The sequence below is a fragment of the Melospiza georgiana genome, chromosome 23 (assembly GCF_028018845.1).
Source record: "Melospiza georgiana isolate bMelGeo1 chromosome 23, bMelGeo1.pri, whole genome shotgun sequence".
NCBI lineage: Eukaryota > Metazoa > Chordata > Aves > Passeriformes > Passerellidae > Melospiza > Melospiza georgiana.
The window spans coordinates 7532830-7550977 of record NC_080452.1 but is presented as its reverse complement, the minus strand read 5'-3'; the positions used below and the strand labels follow the sequence as shown (position 1 = coordinate 7550977).

The following is an 18148-nucleotide window of genomic DNA, read 5'->3' as shown; positions in this document are numbered from 1 at the left end:
AGTTTGGGCATTTCGGGGTGGTTTGGGCATTCCGGAGAGGATCCAGGGGTGGTTTGGGCATTCCGGGGTGGTTTGGGCATTCCGGAGAGGAGCCGAGGGTGCTTTGGTCATTTCGGGGTGGTTTGGGCATTCTGAAGAGGACCCGAGGGTGGTTTGGGCATTCCGGAGAGGAGTTGAGGATGGTTTGGGCATTCCGGGGTGGTTTGGGCATTCCGGGGTGGTTTGGGCATTCCGGAGAGGAGCGGAGGGTGTTTTGGGATTTCCGGAGAGGATCCAGGGGTGGTTTGGGCATTCTGAAGAGGACCCGAGGGTGTTTTGGGCATTCCGGAGAGGATCCAAGGGTGTTTTGGGCATTCCGGAGAGGATCCAGGGGTGTTTTGGGCATCCGGAGAGGAGCCGGGGGTGGAGTTGGCAGGAGGCGGTGGCACTTGTGGCAGCGCTGCCTGCGCGGCCGAGGTCAGGGCGGCTGTCAGCAGAAATGTCTCTTACGTGGGAAGGAAAAAAAAAAAAAAAAAAAAAAAAAATTCGGGGAATATTTCGGTTCTCAGCGATTGTCGCGAGGTTTTTTTTCCCCGGCGCGTTCCGGCCCGAGGCACTTCGGGAGAGCGCTGGGAGGAGGGATCGGGTATTTCCAATGTGCCGGGGGGTTCTGCCCCCCAAAACTACTTCAGCACCCCCAGAAGGAGCGGGCAGGGTCTCCTCTGCAGGGAGGGAGCCGAGGAAGAGCCGTTTTGTCCCAGTTCACCTTCCCGAGGGCAGATCCCAGGGCAGGGTGGGATTTGGGGGTGCTCCGAGGGGGGTTTGTGTGTCTGGGGCTGTGTCAAGGCGAGAATCCATCCCCCCATGGGCACCCCACAATGAGGGCACCCCTCTGTTCCCATTCCCGAGGGATAAAATCTGGGGGGGATCATCCTGGGGCTCCTTCTCGTGTCTTCAAACTCCCCCCCAGCTCCCTCCTCACCCCAAAACTGCCGCGACCCCCCAGCAGCCCCCAGCGTTATCCCGGCGTTCGGAGCGGGGCGGATTCCCGGGAGATCGGCGGCTCTCCCGGGAAACACCGGTTGCTGTGAGGATGGGAGGCGGCACTCGGAGCTGCGAGAAATCCCGAGGCTTTCCCCGAGCCCGGCCCTGCTCCTCCCAGGCCGATCCAGCAGGAATTCCGAGGGCGCAAAGCAGGAGCACGGGGTGGTGCAGGAGATTTAGGATCAATAAATGAACCTCTCCGGGCTGGGGATTTGAGATTTAGTGACACAACCTCAAAACCCTCTTGTTTTGCTCAGCTGCGGATGCCAAACTTTCCAGAATTCCTCAGAATTCCCAAAAACTCCAGAAAACGGGAGATGGGGAGGTCCTGTGAGCCCAGCTGCACTTGGGCTCAGGTAGAGTGAGACAAAGGGTTCCCAAAGCTCCTCTCCACCCCCTGATTAATTCCCACAAAACTGAGCTGCCACTTTTATCCCTTTGGAATATTCGCCGAGGATTTGATGGTCCGGCTTAGGATTTTCTGCGCGGATTTGCCACCAATAAACCAGAAAAGGGCAGAAAACCCAAACCGCGCGTTTAGGATTTCCCACAGCACGTGGAATTTCCACCGCACGGAAAAAACGGGAATCCACGCAGAACTGAGCCCGCGTTAAAGCCGTTAAATGTGGGCTGGAAATTCCCAAAATCCGAATTATAATATTTGAGGAGAGGGCGAGCCCTGCCGGGGTTTCTCTCACCGTGGCACTGTGTCCCTGTCGCTGGCAGTGCCACCACCCCCAGAGGGGCACCTGGAGCCCCTGGCACCTCCGGGGCTCTCCCGGCAGCTCCGGGAGCCGCTCCCGCCTCAGCCGCATCCCCAGGATCGGGGCCGGCTCCCGGAGCCCGCACGGGGTCCCAGGGAATTTGGGATGGAGCTCCAGGAATTTGGGGTGGGGTCCCAGGGAGATTGGGAAGAGGTTTTCAGGGAGATTGGGATGGGGTTTCAGGGAGATTGATATGGGATTTACGGGAAAAATTTGGGATGGGGTTTTCAGGGAAAATTGGGATGGGGTCTCCGAAAGTTTGGGATGAGGTCTCAGGGAGATTTGGATGGGGGTTTTTAGACATTTTGGAATGGGAGTTTCAGGGAAGTATGGATGAGGTCCCAGGAAATTTGGGATGGGGTTTCAGAGAGCTCAGGATGGGTTTTCAAGGAACACGGGATGGGGTTTTCAAGGAGTTCGGGATGGGGTTTTCATGGAGTTTGGGTGGGGTTTTCAAGGAGCTCAGGATGGCGTTTTCAGGGAACTCGGGACGGTGATTTCCCCATCTCCCACGGGTTTGCTCAGCGCGGCTCTCCAGCTGCACAAAATCCCTTTCCCCGAACACAAAATCTTTCGCTTTCCATGAAAAACACCCCCGGTCCCGCTGTAAAATCCAGGATCCCAGTGGGACGATCCCAGGGAGCCCCAGGGACATTCCCAGCCGGAGCCGGCTGCGAATCCCAACCCCAGCCCTGCCCAGCAGCCCTGACCCTAAACCGGAACATTCATTATCAACCGGGCAGCCTTAAAAACCGGCAGCGACCAGGAAAATCTGTTTAGTGCTGATCCCCGACGAGGCTGGGAATGTTTGGAGCCCGAACCCCAAACCAAGGGCAGGAGAGAAGGTTGGACACGGGTGTGGAGCATCCCAAGGAGCAAAAACCCGGCAGCACCGCCGGGAGCAGCCGCAGCGATTTTAACCCCAGTATGACCAGTACAAGCACCCAGCGCTGCACTGGGAGGGCTGAGGAGCTCCGGAAAGCTTGGGAAGATCCCTGGAACCAGGCAGGCATCCCCAAACCCCAAAACATTGTGAAGGCGCTCGCTGTTTGATCAGGTCTCCCATTCCCAACCCTTTCTCCAGGAGGTTTCCCCAGCTCCCAGCTCGTTGTTCCCGGCTCCCAGGAGCGCTTCCAGCGGCGGGGAGGGGCTGGAGCAGGTGGGAGTTGTTTATACCTGAGCAAAGCAAAGCAAAGCAAAGCAAAGCGATGTCGCTCTGACGCCACCACAGCGCGGGAGGAGCCCGGGATAGTCCCGGCTTTAGGCCGAGCTGAGCCGGGCCTGGAGAAGGCGGTGGGAAGCGGGAATGGAGGGGGTTTGTTATGGGGAGGGGGCTCAGCTCCGTCCTTGTTGCCCGATTGATAAATGACACAAAACTCGGATAAGTTTTGTGGGTGCTTTATTAAGGGCCCGGGGAACTGGGGGACTCACGTCCCAAAGTCCGAGCCCCCAAATTCACGTATGGGTGCTTCCCTCTTATACATGCGATTCACAACAAAGTGTCCAAGAAACAGTTCCCCGTTCCCCTTGCCTGGTCACAGACCCCTTGTGATACACTCCTTGGTTCGCAAACAAGATCATTAATCCTCTGCTTATCTTATTCTCAGAGCATTGTATGCTGCCTCCAGACAGGTTAGCATTCTTACTTTCCTGCACTAGTTTAATTATTTATTAAATCCCTAAGACTACCTGCTAGGTTACACACAAAACCCAACACACACTTTTCAACGGCTACAAAACTGCTTTTTAACAAACCAGTTCACACACAACTCACTATAATTAAATAATTTTGCTAAATTTCATTTCTTTTCCAACATCCTGGCTGCCTGAAAATCCCGCCCGGCCCAGGGAGGGTCCAACAAGAGCAGCCGGGATTTCCCGGGAAAAGGGGACAGTTCCCGGGAAAACTGGACATTTCCCGGGGAAAAGGAATATTTCCCCAAAAGGGTTGGCAGCAGGGGAATGCGCCTATGGGAATATCCCTGACTTTAATCAAGATTTGGGGCCCACATCATCTCTCAGATTCCCGCTGGAATCGCTCCTGGGTGGATTTCCAGAGTTCCAAACTCATCCCGGCTGCTCTGGGCTGAGCTTTGAGTTGGAATTCGAGTCTGGAGGGAGAGTTTAGAGCGGCAGCCTGGCTTAACACCAGGCCCGTGCCCAGCCTGTGGGGATTCCCTTCCCGAGCCAAAATTCCCCATCCCTGGGGGCTGGAGATCCATGGAAAAGTCTCCCGACTCTTCCCGTGCGTCCCCTTGGCTTTGTCATTGTCCCAAGGCTTTTCTCAGGGCTGAGCCACCCTGAGGTCCCGAGGTCCCACTGGAGGTGACCCAAACCCAGAACTCCCAGGAGCTCCAGCCCCAAACCCCTGGGAATTTTCCAAGGGATGTTTTAATAGCTTGGGTTGGAATTCCATTTCCCCCTGGAAGGCACTGAGGAGAGAGATGGGAGCGGGTTTGTTTGGGGAGGAAAAAAGACAATTAAAATATAAATATAAATAACTATAATATAAATAACAATATAAAGATGACTATAAATATAACTATAAATATGAATATAAATAATAAATATATCTATAAATTATAAACATAAACAATATATTTGTATAATATAAACATAAATATGCTTTTTAAAGGGAAACTCACTCACTGCAAAGCTCGCATGTAAAATTCACTCTGCCCAGACCAGGAAAGTCCCACTCATAATAAAATACCCTTTTTTTTTTTGTTTCCCAATTGGATTTTCGCCCCAAGCCCACCCCGCCCACTCCCCTTTCCATGTCCAGACCAAAGGCACCTCCCGGCTTTGTCTCCTGCACAAAGGCAGAGTTTGGATCAAAAGGAAACTCCCCCAAGCCCCGGGAACAGCCCAGAACTGTCACCAATTACTTAGGAAAAGCACTTCCAGGATCAGAATCTGCTTGGGGTGACAAACTCCACCCCAAGCCCCTCTTTTGGGCCTCATTTGGAGCCTTCCTTGCTCAGGATGGGTTTGGAGTGGCCCAGAATTCCTGCAGGACCTGGAACCACCGACAAATCCAACCCAAAAAAGCTCTGGGAAGGGCTGAACGCAGAGTTTCCCTCTCGATCCACCCCAGATTTCCAGGAGGACAAACCCGTGACAATGAATCCATTTGTCCCTCCCCAGCCACGCTGTGCTGGGACGGACACGATGTCCCCAACCTTGGGAAGGTTCTGAGAGTCAGAATCCGGGGGACATCACAGGCCTGCCCCTTCCTTTTTATCCCTTGTATAAAAGAGGCACGGGAGGAATCGTGGCCGGAGCGATCCCTCCCCGGGGAACGCTGCGGCAGAAGGAGCTGCCCCACTTAATCCCAAATGCTGCTCCGGTGGCTGAGAGGAGGGGATGGAATTACACTGATTTATCCCGGTAATGGATAGCGCTGAACGCGGCGTCTCCTGCCAAAACCCACCCCTGACCTTCCCAAAGTCCCGCTGGAATCATCCTCCAGAGGATGCAGCTCTGCAGTCAGAGCTGGGGGGGCTGTTCCAGGCTGCTCCCCCTCTCCAAATCTCCCCGAGCTCCCTCAATCGGCCTCCCTGGTCAAGGATCGCTCCCAGCTCCGGAGGGAAGGGATCCTGTGGAGATCTCCATCCCAAAGGGAAGGGATCCTGTGGAGATCTCCATCCTGGAGGGAAGGGATCCTGTGGAGATCTCCATCCCAAAGGGAAGGGATCCTGTGGAGATCTCCATCCCAAAGGGAAGGGATCCTGTGGAGATCTCCATCCTGGAGGGAAGGGATCCTCTGGAGCTCTCCATCCTGGAGGGAAGGGATCCTGTGGAGATCTCCATCCCAAAGGGAAGGGATCCTGTGGAGCTCTCCATCCTGGAGGGAAGGGATCCTCTGGAGCTCTCCATCCTGGAGGGAAGGGATCCTGTGGAGATCTCCATCCTGGAGGGAAGGGATCCTGTGGAGCTCTCCATCCCAAAGGGAAGGGATCCTGTGGAGCTCTCCATCCCAAAGGGAAGGGATCCTGTGGAGCTCTCCATCCCAAGGGGAAGGGATCCTGTGGAGATCTCCATCCTGGAGGGAAGGGATCCTGTGGAGATCTCCATCCCAAAGGGAAGGGATCCTGTGGGGCTCATCATCTTGCCCCATTCCCAAAGGGAAGGGATCATGTGGAGATCTCCATCCCACAGAGAAGGGATCCTATGGAGCTCTCAGTCCTGGAGGGAAGGGATCATGTGGAGTTCTCCATCCTGCCCCATCCCAGAGGGAAGGGATCATTTGGAGCCCTCCATTCCTCCCCATCCCAGAGGGAAGGGATCATGTGGAGTTCTCCATCCCTCCCCATCCCAAAAGGAAGGGATGTGGAACTCTCTGCCCCCAAAGGGAAGGGGTCATGAGGAGCTCTCCATCCCAAAGGGAAGGGATCACGTGGAGCTCTCCATCGCTCCTGGAGGTATCAGTGACAGCCTCCATTAACGGCGGTGACAGGTCCCCTCTCAGGACACCAGCAGGCTCTTGGGTCTCTGTCAAAAATACCCCGGGAACAGGGGAAAAGCTGCTCCCTGTGACCCTTCCTTAATTAGGGATGGGAGCAGGGCTCAATGTCCAGTGCAGAATGTTCCGGAGCTTTGGAGGAGCTGAGGGTCAGAACCAGGGTCAGGAGCTTGGGGTTGGATCCAGGACCAGAGCCTGGGGTCAGATAAATCCAGGGAATGTCAGAGAAATTCCCTGGATTTCAGAGCTGCCCCGAGGAGCCCCCAGTCCCAGGAGAGACGACGGGCCCAACTCTGACCTCCTTCTGCTGCCTCCTCTTTGTGGAAGAGATTTCAGCTGGCAGGGAGTGGGTTTGGATGGGATATTGGGAGGAATTCCTGGCTGTGAGGGTGGTGAGGGGCTGGGATGGAATTCCCAGAGAAGCTGTGGCTGCTCCATCCCTGGAAATGTCCAAGGCTGGGTTGGAGCCACCTGTGGAAGATGTCCCTGCCCACGGCATGGGGTGGGATGGGATTTAAGGTCCCTTCCCACCCAAACCAGTCTGAAATTCCACAAAAATAACAAAATCCAGCTTTTCCTCTCTCTTTCCTGTTTATTTTCGAAGTGTGGGAGGGAGAGAGGGAACAAAGAGAGCAGAGCTGCAGCTGGAGCCCTCCCGGGCAGCTCCCGGGGCTCAGCAGAGGATTCAGGCTCGGAAAACGGGGCTGGAGCAAAAACTCCCCGAGTTTAATTCGCAGCCGCTGGTGCAGGAACAGCTCCCGCCTCTCCCAAAGCCTCTCCCAAGCCCCGGGGCGAGGGAACTGCGGAGATTTGGAAAAGTCAACTCATTAATTAGCGCAGGGCTGGCATCTCCCGGCTCAAAGCTGCCCCTTGTCCCCAGGGCGGAGGGACAGGCCGGCGGAACAAAGGGACAGTGTTGGCCGCAGGGCCGTGGGCTCGGGACGCTGTTTGGGGCAGGATTCTCGGTGACATCAAGTGACTCCATGTGACCGAGCCGCTCCAGGGCTGCTGGAACCGGCGGCTGCTGCGTGGGAGCGGCTCCCGCCCCGCTGGGCTCTGTCCCCAAATTCCCTGTCCCTGTCACAGCTCGTCCCCAAATTCCCGGTCCCTGTCACAGCTCGGGGCTCTCCCACCTGGAGCTGCCGCCTCCCTCCCCGGCCAGGGGAGATAAAGGAGCTCCGGCTTTATTTTGGGGCTGTCAGGGAACAAAATCCCAGCAGGGCTGAGGGCGGCTGTCGCCTCTGTGTCCTCTCCTGCCTGTCCCCTTTGTCCCGTCCTGTCAGTTCCCTCTCTGCCCCTTCCTGCCTGTCCCTTCTTTCCCCTCTCTGTCCCCACTCTGTCCCCTCCTGCCTGTCCCCTCTGTCCCTCTCTGTCCCTTCTCTGTCCCCTCTCTGTCCCCTGCCCGGCTCTCCGTGCTGGGCTCTGCTCCGGGCACTGGGATCCAGCCCTCGAATCCAGACAAGACAAACCCTCAGGATTTGGGGATGGATTTGGGGACAGATTTTTGGATAGATTTTGGGATGGAATTTGGGGATAGATTCGGGGATAGATTTCGGCATGGATTTTGGGATGGACTGATTTTGGGATGGATTTCGGGACAGATTTTGACATGGATTTTTGGATAGATTTCGGGATGGATGGATTTTGGGATGGACTGACTTTGGGATGGATTTCGAGATGGATTTTGGGATGGATTTTGGGATGGATGGATTTTGGGATGGATTTCGGGACAGATTTTGGCATGGATTTTTGGATAGATTTCGGGATGGACGGATTTTTGGGATGGACTGATTTTGGGATGGATTTCGAGATGGGTTTTGGGATGGATTTCAGGATGGATTTTGGGACGCTGGCAGAAAACCCTTCTCTCCGGCCGAGGACACAAAGAGCCCGGCTGGTTCCTGCAGCCCGAGCCGGGCTCTGCTGTTTGCTCAGGTGCTGCTGGTAATGAGGGGGGGTTGGGAAGGGGCCGAGCATCCCGGGGGATGCGCTAATCCCTGCTCCGGGGGCTGGGGGCGGACAGATGGGCAGGGACGGGAGCGCGGGCAGCACCAGCTGGAGTAGGGGGATGAGCAGCAGGAGCGGCCCGGGAGCTCTGGCAGCATCTTCAGCTCCTTGCGGGGCGTTCTGGGGAGGGCAGCGGGAAATGAGGCCCTGCCGGCCTCCAAGAGAGCTCCGTGAGCCGTTTCCAAAGGGTTTGTTCACAAAGAGGGAGAAAACAGCCCGAAATCCCGGCTGGAGACCCGGGGGAAGCGGTGACGCTCCCACAGAGGGCTCGGGGCTGCACAAAGAGCCCAGGGTTTGGCTGGGGGTTGATTTTCGTGAATCTTTGGGGATCACAGGAGGCCGTGGAAGGGACTGGGAAGGCCATCAGGAGATGCCCTGGCAGTTGAAGAGTTTCAATTAAAGATTCCTTTGTCACAGAAGTCCCAAATCCTGGAGTGATTTGGGTTGGGAGGGACCTTAAAGCCCACCCAGTGTCACCCCTGTCATGACCTTCCACTGTCCCAGGCTGCTCCAAACCCTGTCCAACCTGGCCTGGGACAATTCAGGGATGGAGAATCCTGTTCCAGGTCATCCCAACCCTCACCAGCCAAGAATTCCTTCCCATTGTCTTCATTATTTTTGCAAAAGCCCCAAATTATTCATTATTTTCACAAACCCCCCAAATTATTCCCCAAATTATTCATTATTTTCACAAACCCCCCAAATTATTCCCCAAATTATTCCCCCAAATTATTCATTATTTTCACAAAACCCCCAAATTATTCCCCAAATTATTCCCCCAAATTATTAATTATTTTCACAAACCCCCCAAATTATTCCCCAAATTATTCCCCCGAATTATTCATTATTTTCACAAACCCCCCAAATTATTCCCCAAATTATTCCCCCAAATTATTCATTATTTTCACAAAACCCCCAAATTATTCCCCAAGTTGTTCCCCCAAATTATTCATTATTTTCACAAAACCCCCAAATTATTCCCCAAATTATTCCCCCAAATTATTCATTATTTTCACAAAACCCCCAAATTATTCCCCAAATTATTCATTATTTTCACAAAACCCCCAAATTATTCCCCAAATTGTTCCCCCAAATTATTCATTATTTTCACAAACCCCCCAAATTATTCCCCAAATTATTCCCCCAAATTATTCATTATTTTCACAAAACCCCCAAATTATTCCTCCCTTCTCACTCCCCACCAACATCCCCCATGCTTCTGCCTTGGTGTTTTCCATCAGAAACGCTTGGAAACGAGAGTTTATGGAGGAGGGGAGAAGAATGAGAAATAGCAAAGGAGGAGGGACAACAATTCCAGTCTCTGATTGTCCCCTCCCTTGGGGACAAAAAGAGCTCCTTCAGCAGCTCCTGCTCCTCCGGGCACCGCTGGAATTCTGCCCTGGAGTGAGTCTCACTTGGGCTGGCGGCCAGTGGGGAGGCACAGCTGGACTGTGGAGCCTCTGCAACAGCAGCTCCATGGAATATCTGGGGCTGGAAGGGTCCTCTTGACTCTGGAATTGCATCCCCATGGAATATCTGGGGCTGGAAGGGTCCTGTTGACGCTAGAATTACAGTTCCGTGGAATATCTGGGGTTGGAAGGGTCCTCTTGACTCTGGAATTGCAGTTCCATGGAATATCTGAGGTTGGAAGGGCTCCACTGACCCCAGAGCTTCTGGAGCAGCAGTTCCATGGAACATCTGGGGCTGGAAGGGTCCTCTTGACTCTGGAATTGCATCCCCATGGAATATTTGGCACTGGAAGGGCTCTGTTGACCCCAGAACCTCTGGAATCGCAGTTCCATGGAACATCTGGGGCTAGAAGGGTCCTGTTGATGCTAGAATTACAGTTCCATGGAATATCTGGGGCTGGAAGGGTCCTGCTGACCCCAGAGCCTCTGGAATCACAGTTCCGTGGAATATCTGGGGTTGGAAGGGCCCCACTGACCCCAGAGCTTCTGGAATTGCATCCCCATGGAATATCTGGGGCTGGAAGGGCTCTGCTGACTTTGCAATTGCAGTTCCATGGAATCTTTGGGGTTGGAAGTGCCCTACTAATCCCAGAGCCTCTGGAATTGCAGTTCCATGGAATATCTGAGGTTGGAAGGGCTCCACTGACCCCAGAGCTTCTGAAGCAGCAGTTCCATGGAATATCTGGGGCTGGCAGGGTCCTGCTGACTTTGCAATTGCATCCCCATTGAATATTTGGGGCTGGAAGGGCTCTGTTGAACCCAGAACCTCTGGAATTGCATTTCCATGGAATATCTGGGGTTGGAAGGGCCCCATTGATCCCAGAGCCTCTGGAATTGCAGTCCCATGGAATATTTGGGGCTGGAAGGGCTCTGTTGATCCCAGAGCCTCTGGAATCACAGTTCCATGGAATATTTTGGGCTGGAAGGACCCTGTTGACCCCTCTGTGTGTCCCCCCCACCAGGGCCGCCGTCCCCACGCACCCGTAGAGGCTCCGCAGGACCCGGCGCAGGATGGGAGGCACCGCTGGGCTCATCCACACCTCCCTGGCCGTCGGCACCTTCCTGGGTAAGAGATTGCCGTGGGAGGGGTTGGAGGAGGCGGGAAATCCCTCGGGAACCTCCTGCTTGTGGGATGGAACCTCCTGCCCATGGGATGGAACCTCCTGCTCATGGGATGGAACCTCCTGCCCGTGGGATGGAACCTCCTGCCCATGGGATGGAACCTCCTGCCCGTGGGATGGAACCTCCTGCCCGTGGGATGGAACCTCCTGCCCGTGGGATGGAACCTCCTGCTCATGGGACGGAACCTCCTGCTCAGGGGATGGAACCTCCTGCTCATGGGATGGAACCTCCTGCCCATGGGATGGAATCTCCTGCTCATGGGATGGAACCTCCTGCCCGTGGGATGGAACCTCCTGCCCGTGGGATGGAACCTCCTGCCCGTGGGATGCGGGCGCTGCCGAATCCCAAATCCCCGCGTGGTTTGGGATGGGCTGTTCCCGTGTTTGTGCCATTCCCAGTATCCCTCTGGGCCAGGAATGTTCTTCAGATAAAATTCTGCCTTTCTAAACCCAGATTTAAGGAGGTGCAGGAGGAATTTCCTCCTGCCAAGTGGGATTTATTCCACTCCCCATCCCGTTTTTTCCAGGGATTCCTTGCTGGCCGTACCCCAAAGAGATCCCCTTGCTCCTGAGTGAGCATTTCTGGATGCCAGGGAGGATTTCTGGATCTCAGGAGGAAATTCCAGATCTCAGGGGAATTTCTGGATCTCAGGAATCATTTCCAGATCTCAGGGACATTTCTGGGTTTCAGGGAGAAATTCCAGATCTCAGGGATGATTTCCAGATCTCAAGGACCATTTCCAGATCTCAACGAGCATTTCTGGATCTTAGGGAGAAATTCTGGATCTTAGGCACCATTTTCAGATCCCAGGGAGAAATTCCATATCTCGGGGACAGTTGTGGATGTCAGGGACCATTCATGGATTTTGGGGACAATTTTCAGACCTCAGGGAGCATCCTTGGATCTCAAGGACCATGTCTGGATTTTGGGGATGATTTCTGGATTTTAGGGACCATTTCCAGACCTCAGGGCCCATCCCTAGATCTCGAGGACCATTTCTGAACTTCGGGGATGATTTCTGGATTTTGGGCACCATTTCCAGACCCCAAGGCCCATCCCTGGACCTCAGGGAGAATTTCTGGATCTCAGGGACCATTTCTGGATTTTGGGGATGATTTCTGGATTTTGGGGACCATTTCCAGACCCCGGGGCCCATCCCTGGCTCTCGGGGAGGCTCAGGCTGCTCCCTGCAGGTCCCTTTTCCGCAGGGAGACATTTCCTCTCCAGCTGAGCCTGGCTAATGTCCTCCAGCCAATCCATCAGCCCGGGCAGAGCCTGCTGGCCCATCCTCATAAATATCTAATTACCTTTTAATGTTCTCTGCATCCCTGAGGAGGCCCAGGCAGGGGGAGCAGCCCTGGATCCAGAGGCAATTATCCCGCTTGGAAATTATCCTGACCCCAGAGCTGAACTGGGGGTCTCTCAACAATCACCTGAGTTCAGGCAAAAACCCCAAAAATCGCACCCTGGGAAGCCTGGGAGGGTGATTTTCACTGGGTTTTGGCCAGTGGTGCCATGGAGATCCGAGGGGAAAATCCTGGAAATACGAGGATGGATCAGGACAAAAAGACGGAAGCGATGGATGAAGCTCAGGGAAATGTTATGGAGTGGGAAAAGAGCCAGAACGTCCAGGTCTGGAGGGAGATTTAAATATTTAAAGCTTCTGAAGTGCACAGAGACCACTCTAAAATCCCAAACTTTTGTTCAGTTGGGAAAACCTCTGGAAAATCTGGGAATCCAAGCCCTGACCCTTTGTTCCTCAGAAAGCTGCTGGTTAAAAACAACTCAAAATAAAGCCCGGGTTCCTCAGAGAGCTGATCATCAAAAAAAGCCCAAATCCAGTTGGATTCTGGGCATAAAACTCCGGAAAAACCAATTTGTTGCCCAGCTCCCTGCTGTGATCCAGGGCTGTGCTGTGGATGTCCTCAGAAAAAGGAATTCAGCTTGGAAAATGTTCCACCGAGGAAATTCATCATTTCCTGGGCTCAGCACAAAGTGCAGCCTCCTGCACACCTGGGCTTTCAGCAAATTCCTAAAAATATCCTAAAAATATCCCAAAAGGGAGACTTTGGAGTCACCTCCCTGCAGCTGCTACTGCAAATCTTCATTTTCAGGTGTTCTGCTTTCACCTGTTTCTCATTATTTTGGGTTTAATTATTATTTTCCCTGATACTGAAGGTTATTCCAGAGGCATGGTGAGGTTTTTCCTGTCATTCCAGCTCTCCCAGATGGATGGAATATGGAAAATTCCCAGCAGGTCACTCCTCTCCTTTGAAATTTGGCTTTAAAATCTTTATTTTCTGTCTGTCTTCTCCCTTTTTTCCAAATGCCAGAGCTCCAGGACAGATCCTGTATTGGCAATATTAAAAATTGGGAATTCTGTGGTGAATGAAAAAAAAACCAATTGGGAATTCTGGGTAGAATGGGCCCAGATCAGTCTCAGAACTCCTGGGATTTATCAGTTCTTATTTTTAACCTTATCCCCACCTCGTAACTGTTTAATTACTGCCTTAATCAACCCCTGATTCATTTAATGAGCGAAATCCAAGCGTTTCACCCCCAGCACCTTGGAATTGTGGATTAAAATTCACCTGAACCCCTGGCATCGATTCCAAGTGGGAAAATCGATGCCTGGCACTGGCAGCCACAACCTTGGCAGGGACAAAGGGACAGCAGAGGAGAGCGAGGGGACACGGGCTCCAGGTGGGATCAGGAAGGAGGATGAGCCTGATTTGGCTTGATTGGAATAAAAAAATCCCATGGGAAGGGGGCAGGGATGGGAGTGGTACCAATAGATATTTTATTTGTTAAATAAATAGAAATTATTTACCTTATGCTCCCTAATTAATCTCAAAATTAAAGCTGCTCAGCCTGGATCCCGCCACCGCCATCTATCAGAGCACAATTACCTCGTCTATCAGCACTCAATTAATTCTTTCTCATTAATTCCCCATTAACTCATTATTGTTTCCCCCTCAGTCAGCAGAGTTTATTCCAGCCGGGGCTCCCTCAGCACTGACCCGAACGGGAGAGGATTTCCAGCTTTTCCTTTAGGAATGGGACCATCCTAGATGGAGAGGGGAATCGACCCCAAACCCGCTGCTTTTCCTTAATTCCGAACAACCCCAAACCCGCTGCTTTTCCTCAATTCCAAGTAATCCCAGCTCAGAGCTTCTCCCTGTGTGGCTCCGGGAACCATCCCATGAGCACATCCAAAGAGGAGAGGATTTCCAGCTTTCCCTTTAGGAACAGAACCATCCTAGATGGAGAGGGGAAACAACCAATCCTAAACCAGCTGCTTTTCCTCAATTCCAAAGAATCCAATCCCAGCTTGGTGCCTTTTCCTGTGCAACTGCAGGGACCATTCTGTGAGCACATACAAAGGGAAGAAGATCTCCAGCTTTTCTTTTAGGAACAGAACCATCCTAGAAGGAAAACAGCGCTGGCTGGGAGGGGAAACAACCCCAAACCCGCTGTTTTTCCTTAATTCCAAAGAATCCCAGTTTGGTGCCTCTCCCTGTGCGGCTCTGGGGCCATCCCATGAGCACATCCAAATGGGAGAGTATTTCCATCCTTCCCTTTAGGAACAGAACCATCCTAGAAGGAAAACAGCACTGGCTGGGAGGGGAAACGACCCCAAACCTGCTGTTTTCCCTTAATTCCAAACAACCCCAGCTCGGTGCCTCTCCCTGTGGGGACCATCCTGTAAGCACATCCAAACGGGATATTTCCATCTTTTCCTTTAGGAACAGAACCATTGTAGATGGAAAACAGCGCTGGCTGGGAGGGGAAACGACCCCAAACCCGCTGCTTTTCCTCAATCCCAAACGACCCCAAACCCGCTGCTTTTCCTCAATCCCAAAATACCCCAAACCCGCTGCTTTTTCTCAATCCCAAACAACCCCAAACCCGCTGTTTTTCCTTAATTCCAAAGAATCCCAAACCCGCTGTTTTTCCTTAATTCCAAAGAATCCCAAACCCGCTGCTTTTCCTCAATTCCAAACGACCCCAAACCCGCTGCTTTTCCTTAATTCCAAAGAATCCCAAACCCGCTGCTTTTCCTCAATTCCAAACGACCCCAAACCCGCTGCTTTTCCTTAATTCCAAAGAATCCCAAACACGCTGCTTTTCCTCAATTCCAAACAACCCCAAACCCGCTGTTTTTCCTTAATTCCAAAGAATCCCAAACCTGCTGCTTTTCCTCAATTCCAAATGACCCCAAACCCGCTGTTTTTCCTTAATTCCAAAGAATCCCAAACCCGCTGCTTTTCCTCAATTCCAAATGACCCCAAACCCACTGTTTTTCCTTAATTCCAAAGAATCCCAAACCCACTGCTTTCCCTCAATTCCAAAGAGCCCCATCTCGGTGTGTCTCCCTGTGGGGACCATCCTGCGGGCACATCCTTGCAGAGCCGGGATAATTGCCTGGAGCAGGGACACGGGGAGCAGCTGCTCCCAGCCCGGAGCCAATTAGCAGAGCCCCTCTCCCATCCCATCCCAGCCCTTCCCAGCTTCCTCTCGGAGCAGCCGGAACGCGAGGCGAGCCCCGGGAGCTGCGGGTCAAGGGCTGCTCCCGCTGATCCCAGCCCATTCCCGGCTGGAGGTGACTCTTCCATCAAACATCCCGGGAATGGCTTCATTGAGAAGCGGCCCCGCTGAGCAAGGGGGGGAAGGAGACAGATTGGCCTTGGCACAGCGGGTTGGAGACGCTCATTAATTCAATTACAGAGCAGGGAAGGATCCCGGAGCTGGGGAAGCAGCTCGGAGCTTATCAGTGCTGGTGGCTCCTTCCCTGATAAGGGCCAGGCGTCTCCAGGGGGACAGGGACAGCGAGGACAGACGTGCTGGCAATTATCCCACCGGCTGTTCCTGCAAGAAGGAGATTTCCAGGCGGGTTCTGCCTGGCTTTGGCTCAGTGTCCCTTCCAGTGACCACCCTGGGCTCTGGGAGCTGTCCCAGCTCATGGCATGGGTGGAACGGGATGAGCTTGAAGGTTTTTCCCACCCAAAACCAGTCTGGGGTTCTTGGATTCCCCGTGTGGGAGGGGATCTGCTGGAATTTGGAATTCTGAGACAGGAAGGCAGCTGGCACTTCCCACATTGTCCCCAAAGGGTGGCCCAGGCGTGGTGTGGATCAGGCAGGTGGGGCCTTTGTCCTCTTGTTCCTTCTCAAAAACAGAGACAATTCTGACTCTGAACGTCCCAAAAGCAGCTTCAGGCTCATCCCAGGCATGGAACAGAATGGTTTGTGCTGGCTTGTACTGGTGTGTACTGGTTTGCACTGGTTTGCTCTGGTTTCCACACCATCAACAAACTGGTTTGAGGTGTCAGGAGCCGGTGGAGCTGCAGGGACAGAGGGGATCTGCAAGATGTGTCCAGAGCCATGAAGATCCAGTTCTCTCCTCTCCTTCCTCACCCAGGAGAGGATTTTGGAAGAATGAACCAGGCAAAGTCTGTGCAGGCAGAGTAGGAAGCTCAGGGACCAGGGGACATTCCCAGCTCCAGCTGTGGTGCTCCAGGAGGTCCCCACTCCTTGCTCCACGTGTCCCCAGGGATGCTGTTCCCTCTGGAAGGGCGGGAATGCTGCGGGATGCTCGGTGGGAGTGGGAGGGTGTCTCCCCACAGGCTGTGCTGACAGATGGGGTGCGGTTGTCACATTGCTCCTTCTCTCCTCCTCATGGCTGGGCACACCCTACAAAACTGAAAAAGAGGATTTTTTAGGAAAAGCCAAGCTGAGCTGAGGAGTTTTTCCCCTCTCCTGCAGTTTGGTGCCATGCCCAGAGCGGGATGAGGAGCTACGGGCCGGTGTTCGAGGAGCAGCCATCCCACACCCTCTTCCCTGAGGGATCGGCAGAAGAAAAGGTGACCCTGGCATGCCGAGCCCGGGCCAATCCTCCCGCCACCTACAGGTGAGCTCAGGGCTCCCTCTGCACCTGGAATGGGATAGAAACATCCAGAACTCTATATATGGGAAATTATGGACTGGGGAATGAGATGCCTTGTTCTGTGAGGAGCCGAGGGAGCTGGGGAGGGTTTGGAGAAACCTGAAAAGGGTTTGGAGAATCCTGAGGGAGTGGGAAGGGTTTGGAGAGTCCTGAGGGAGCTGGGAAAGGGTTTGGAGAGTCCTGAGGGAGCTGGGAAGGGTTTGGAGAGTCCTGAGGGAGCTGGGCAGGGGCTCAGCCTGGAGCAAAGGAGGCTCAGGGGGAATTTCTGGCTCTGCACAACTCCTGCCAGGAGGGCACAGCCGGGGGGGATTTGGGATCTTATCCCAGGGAACAGGGACAGGAGGAGAGGGAACGGCCTCAGGCTGGGCTGGGGAGGCTCAGGTTGGACATGAGCAGGAATTTCCTCATGGAAAGGGCTGGAAGGGGCTGCCCAGGGGGGTTTGGAGCGCCCATCCCTGGAGGTGGCACTGAGTGCTCAGGGTGGGGATCAGGCACAGCCTGGACTCGATGATCCCAGAAGGATTTTCCACCCTCCACAATTCCACAATCCTGAGATGTTCCACCCCTCCCAGGGCACAGCTCACATCCAAATTGACCTCCAGCTGGAAATCCATCAGGCTCGGCCCCATGAGCATGGCCGTGGGGATTTATCCCGTTTTTCCCATCAGGTGGAAGATGAATGGCACGGAGCTAAAGCTGGAGCCGGATTCCCGCTACAGGCTGGTGGCCGGGGATTTGGTGATCAGCAACCCCGTGAAAGCCAAGGATTCTGGCTCCTACCAGTGCGTGGCATCCAACTCCAGGGGCACCGTGGTGAGCAGGGAGGCCTCGCTCCGCTTTGGCTGTAAGTTTGGTGCCGCCAGGTAAATTAAACACAGCCCCAGTTAGGCTGGGCTTTAACGGAGCCTGCCTGGGAAAAGGCTGGAGAGAATCTCTCCAGCGCATCATCCCATGGAGAAATCTTCCGGCACTTCCATAGAAATTTGGAGAATTTGGAGATTTATGGAGAAAGTCAATAATATTTTTGGATCTCCCACCCGAGGAGGGGCAGAGAAAGTGCAGATGTTCCTCCAGCTGTGTTTGCCTGCCCGGGTTTCACTCTGCCTGTTCAGTTTTGCAGGAATTCTCAGCAGAAGAGCGGGACCCCGTGAAGATCACCGAGGGCTGGGGGGTGATGTTCACCTGCAGCCCCCCGCCCCACTACCCAGGTAAGGGGGACACAGCAGAGCATGGGGCTCCCAGATTTTCTGGGAATTCCATGGAAGGAAATTTGGGGTTACTTCAGAGTTTGCAACACAACAAAGCAGAGGCAGGACTTGGTGTGTCCGTGCAAGGGCCAATTCCAGCCTGGAAT

At 53.8% G+C, this 18148-nt stretch overlaps 1 protein-coding gene across 1 annotated transcript in view; it reads left to right on the top strand.

Annotated features, from left to right (window-relative positions):
* Positions 1-18148, top strand: part of CNTN2 (contactin 2) — a 32840-nt gene that overhangs the window by 368 nt on the left and 14324 nt on the right. The window contains exons 2-5 of the mRNA XM_058039642.1: positions 10691-10794; positions 16614-16758; positions 17463-17638; positions 17907-18002. Coding sequence (XP_057895625.1) covers positions 10740-10794; positions 16614-16758; positions 17463-17638; positions 17907-18002 — 472 coding nt within the window. The 5' untranslated portion in view covers positions 10691-10739. The remainder of the gene's footprint in view (positions 1-10690; positions 10795-16613; positions 16759-17462; positions 17639-17906; positions 18003-18148) is intronic.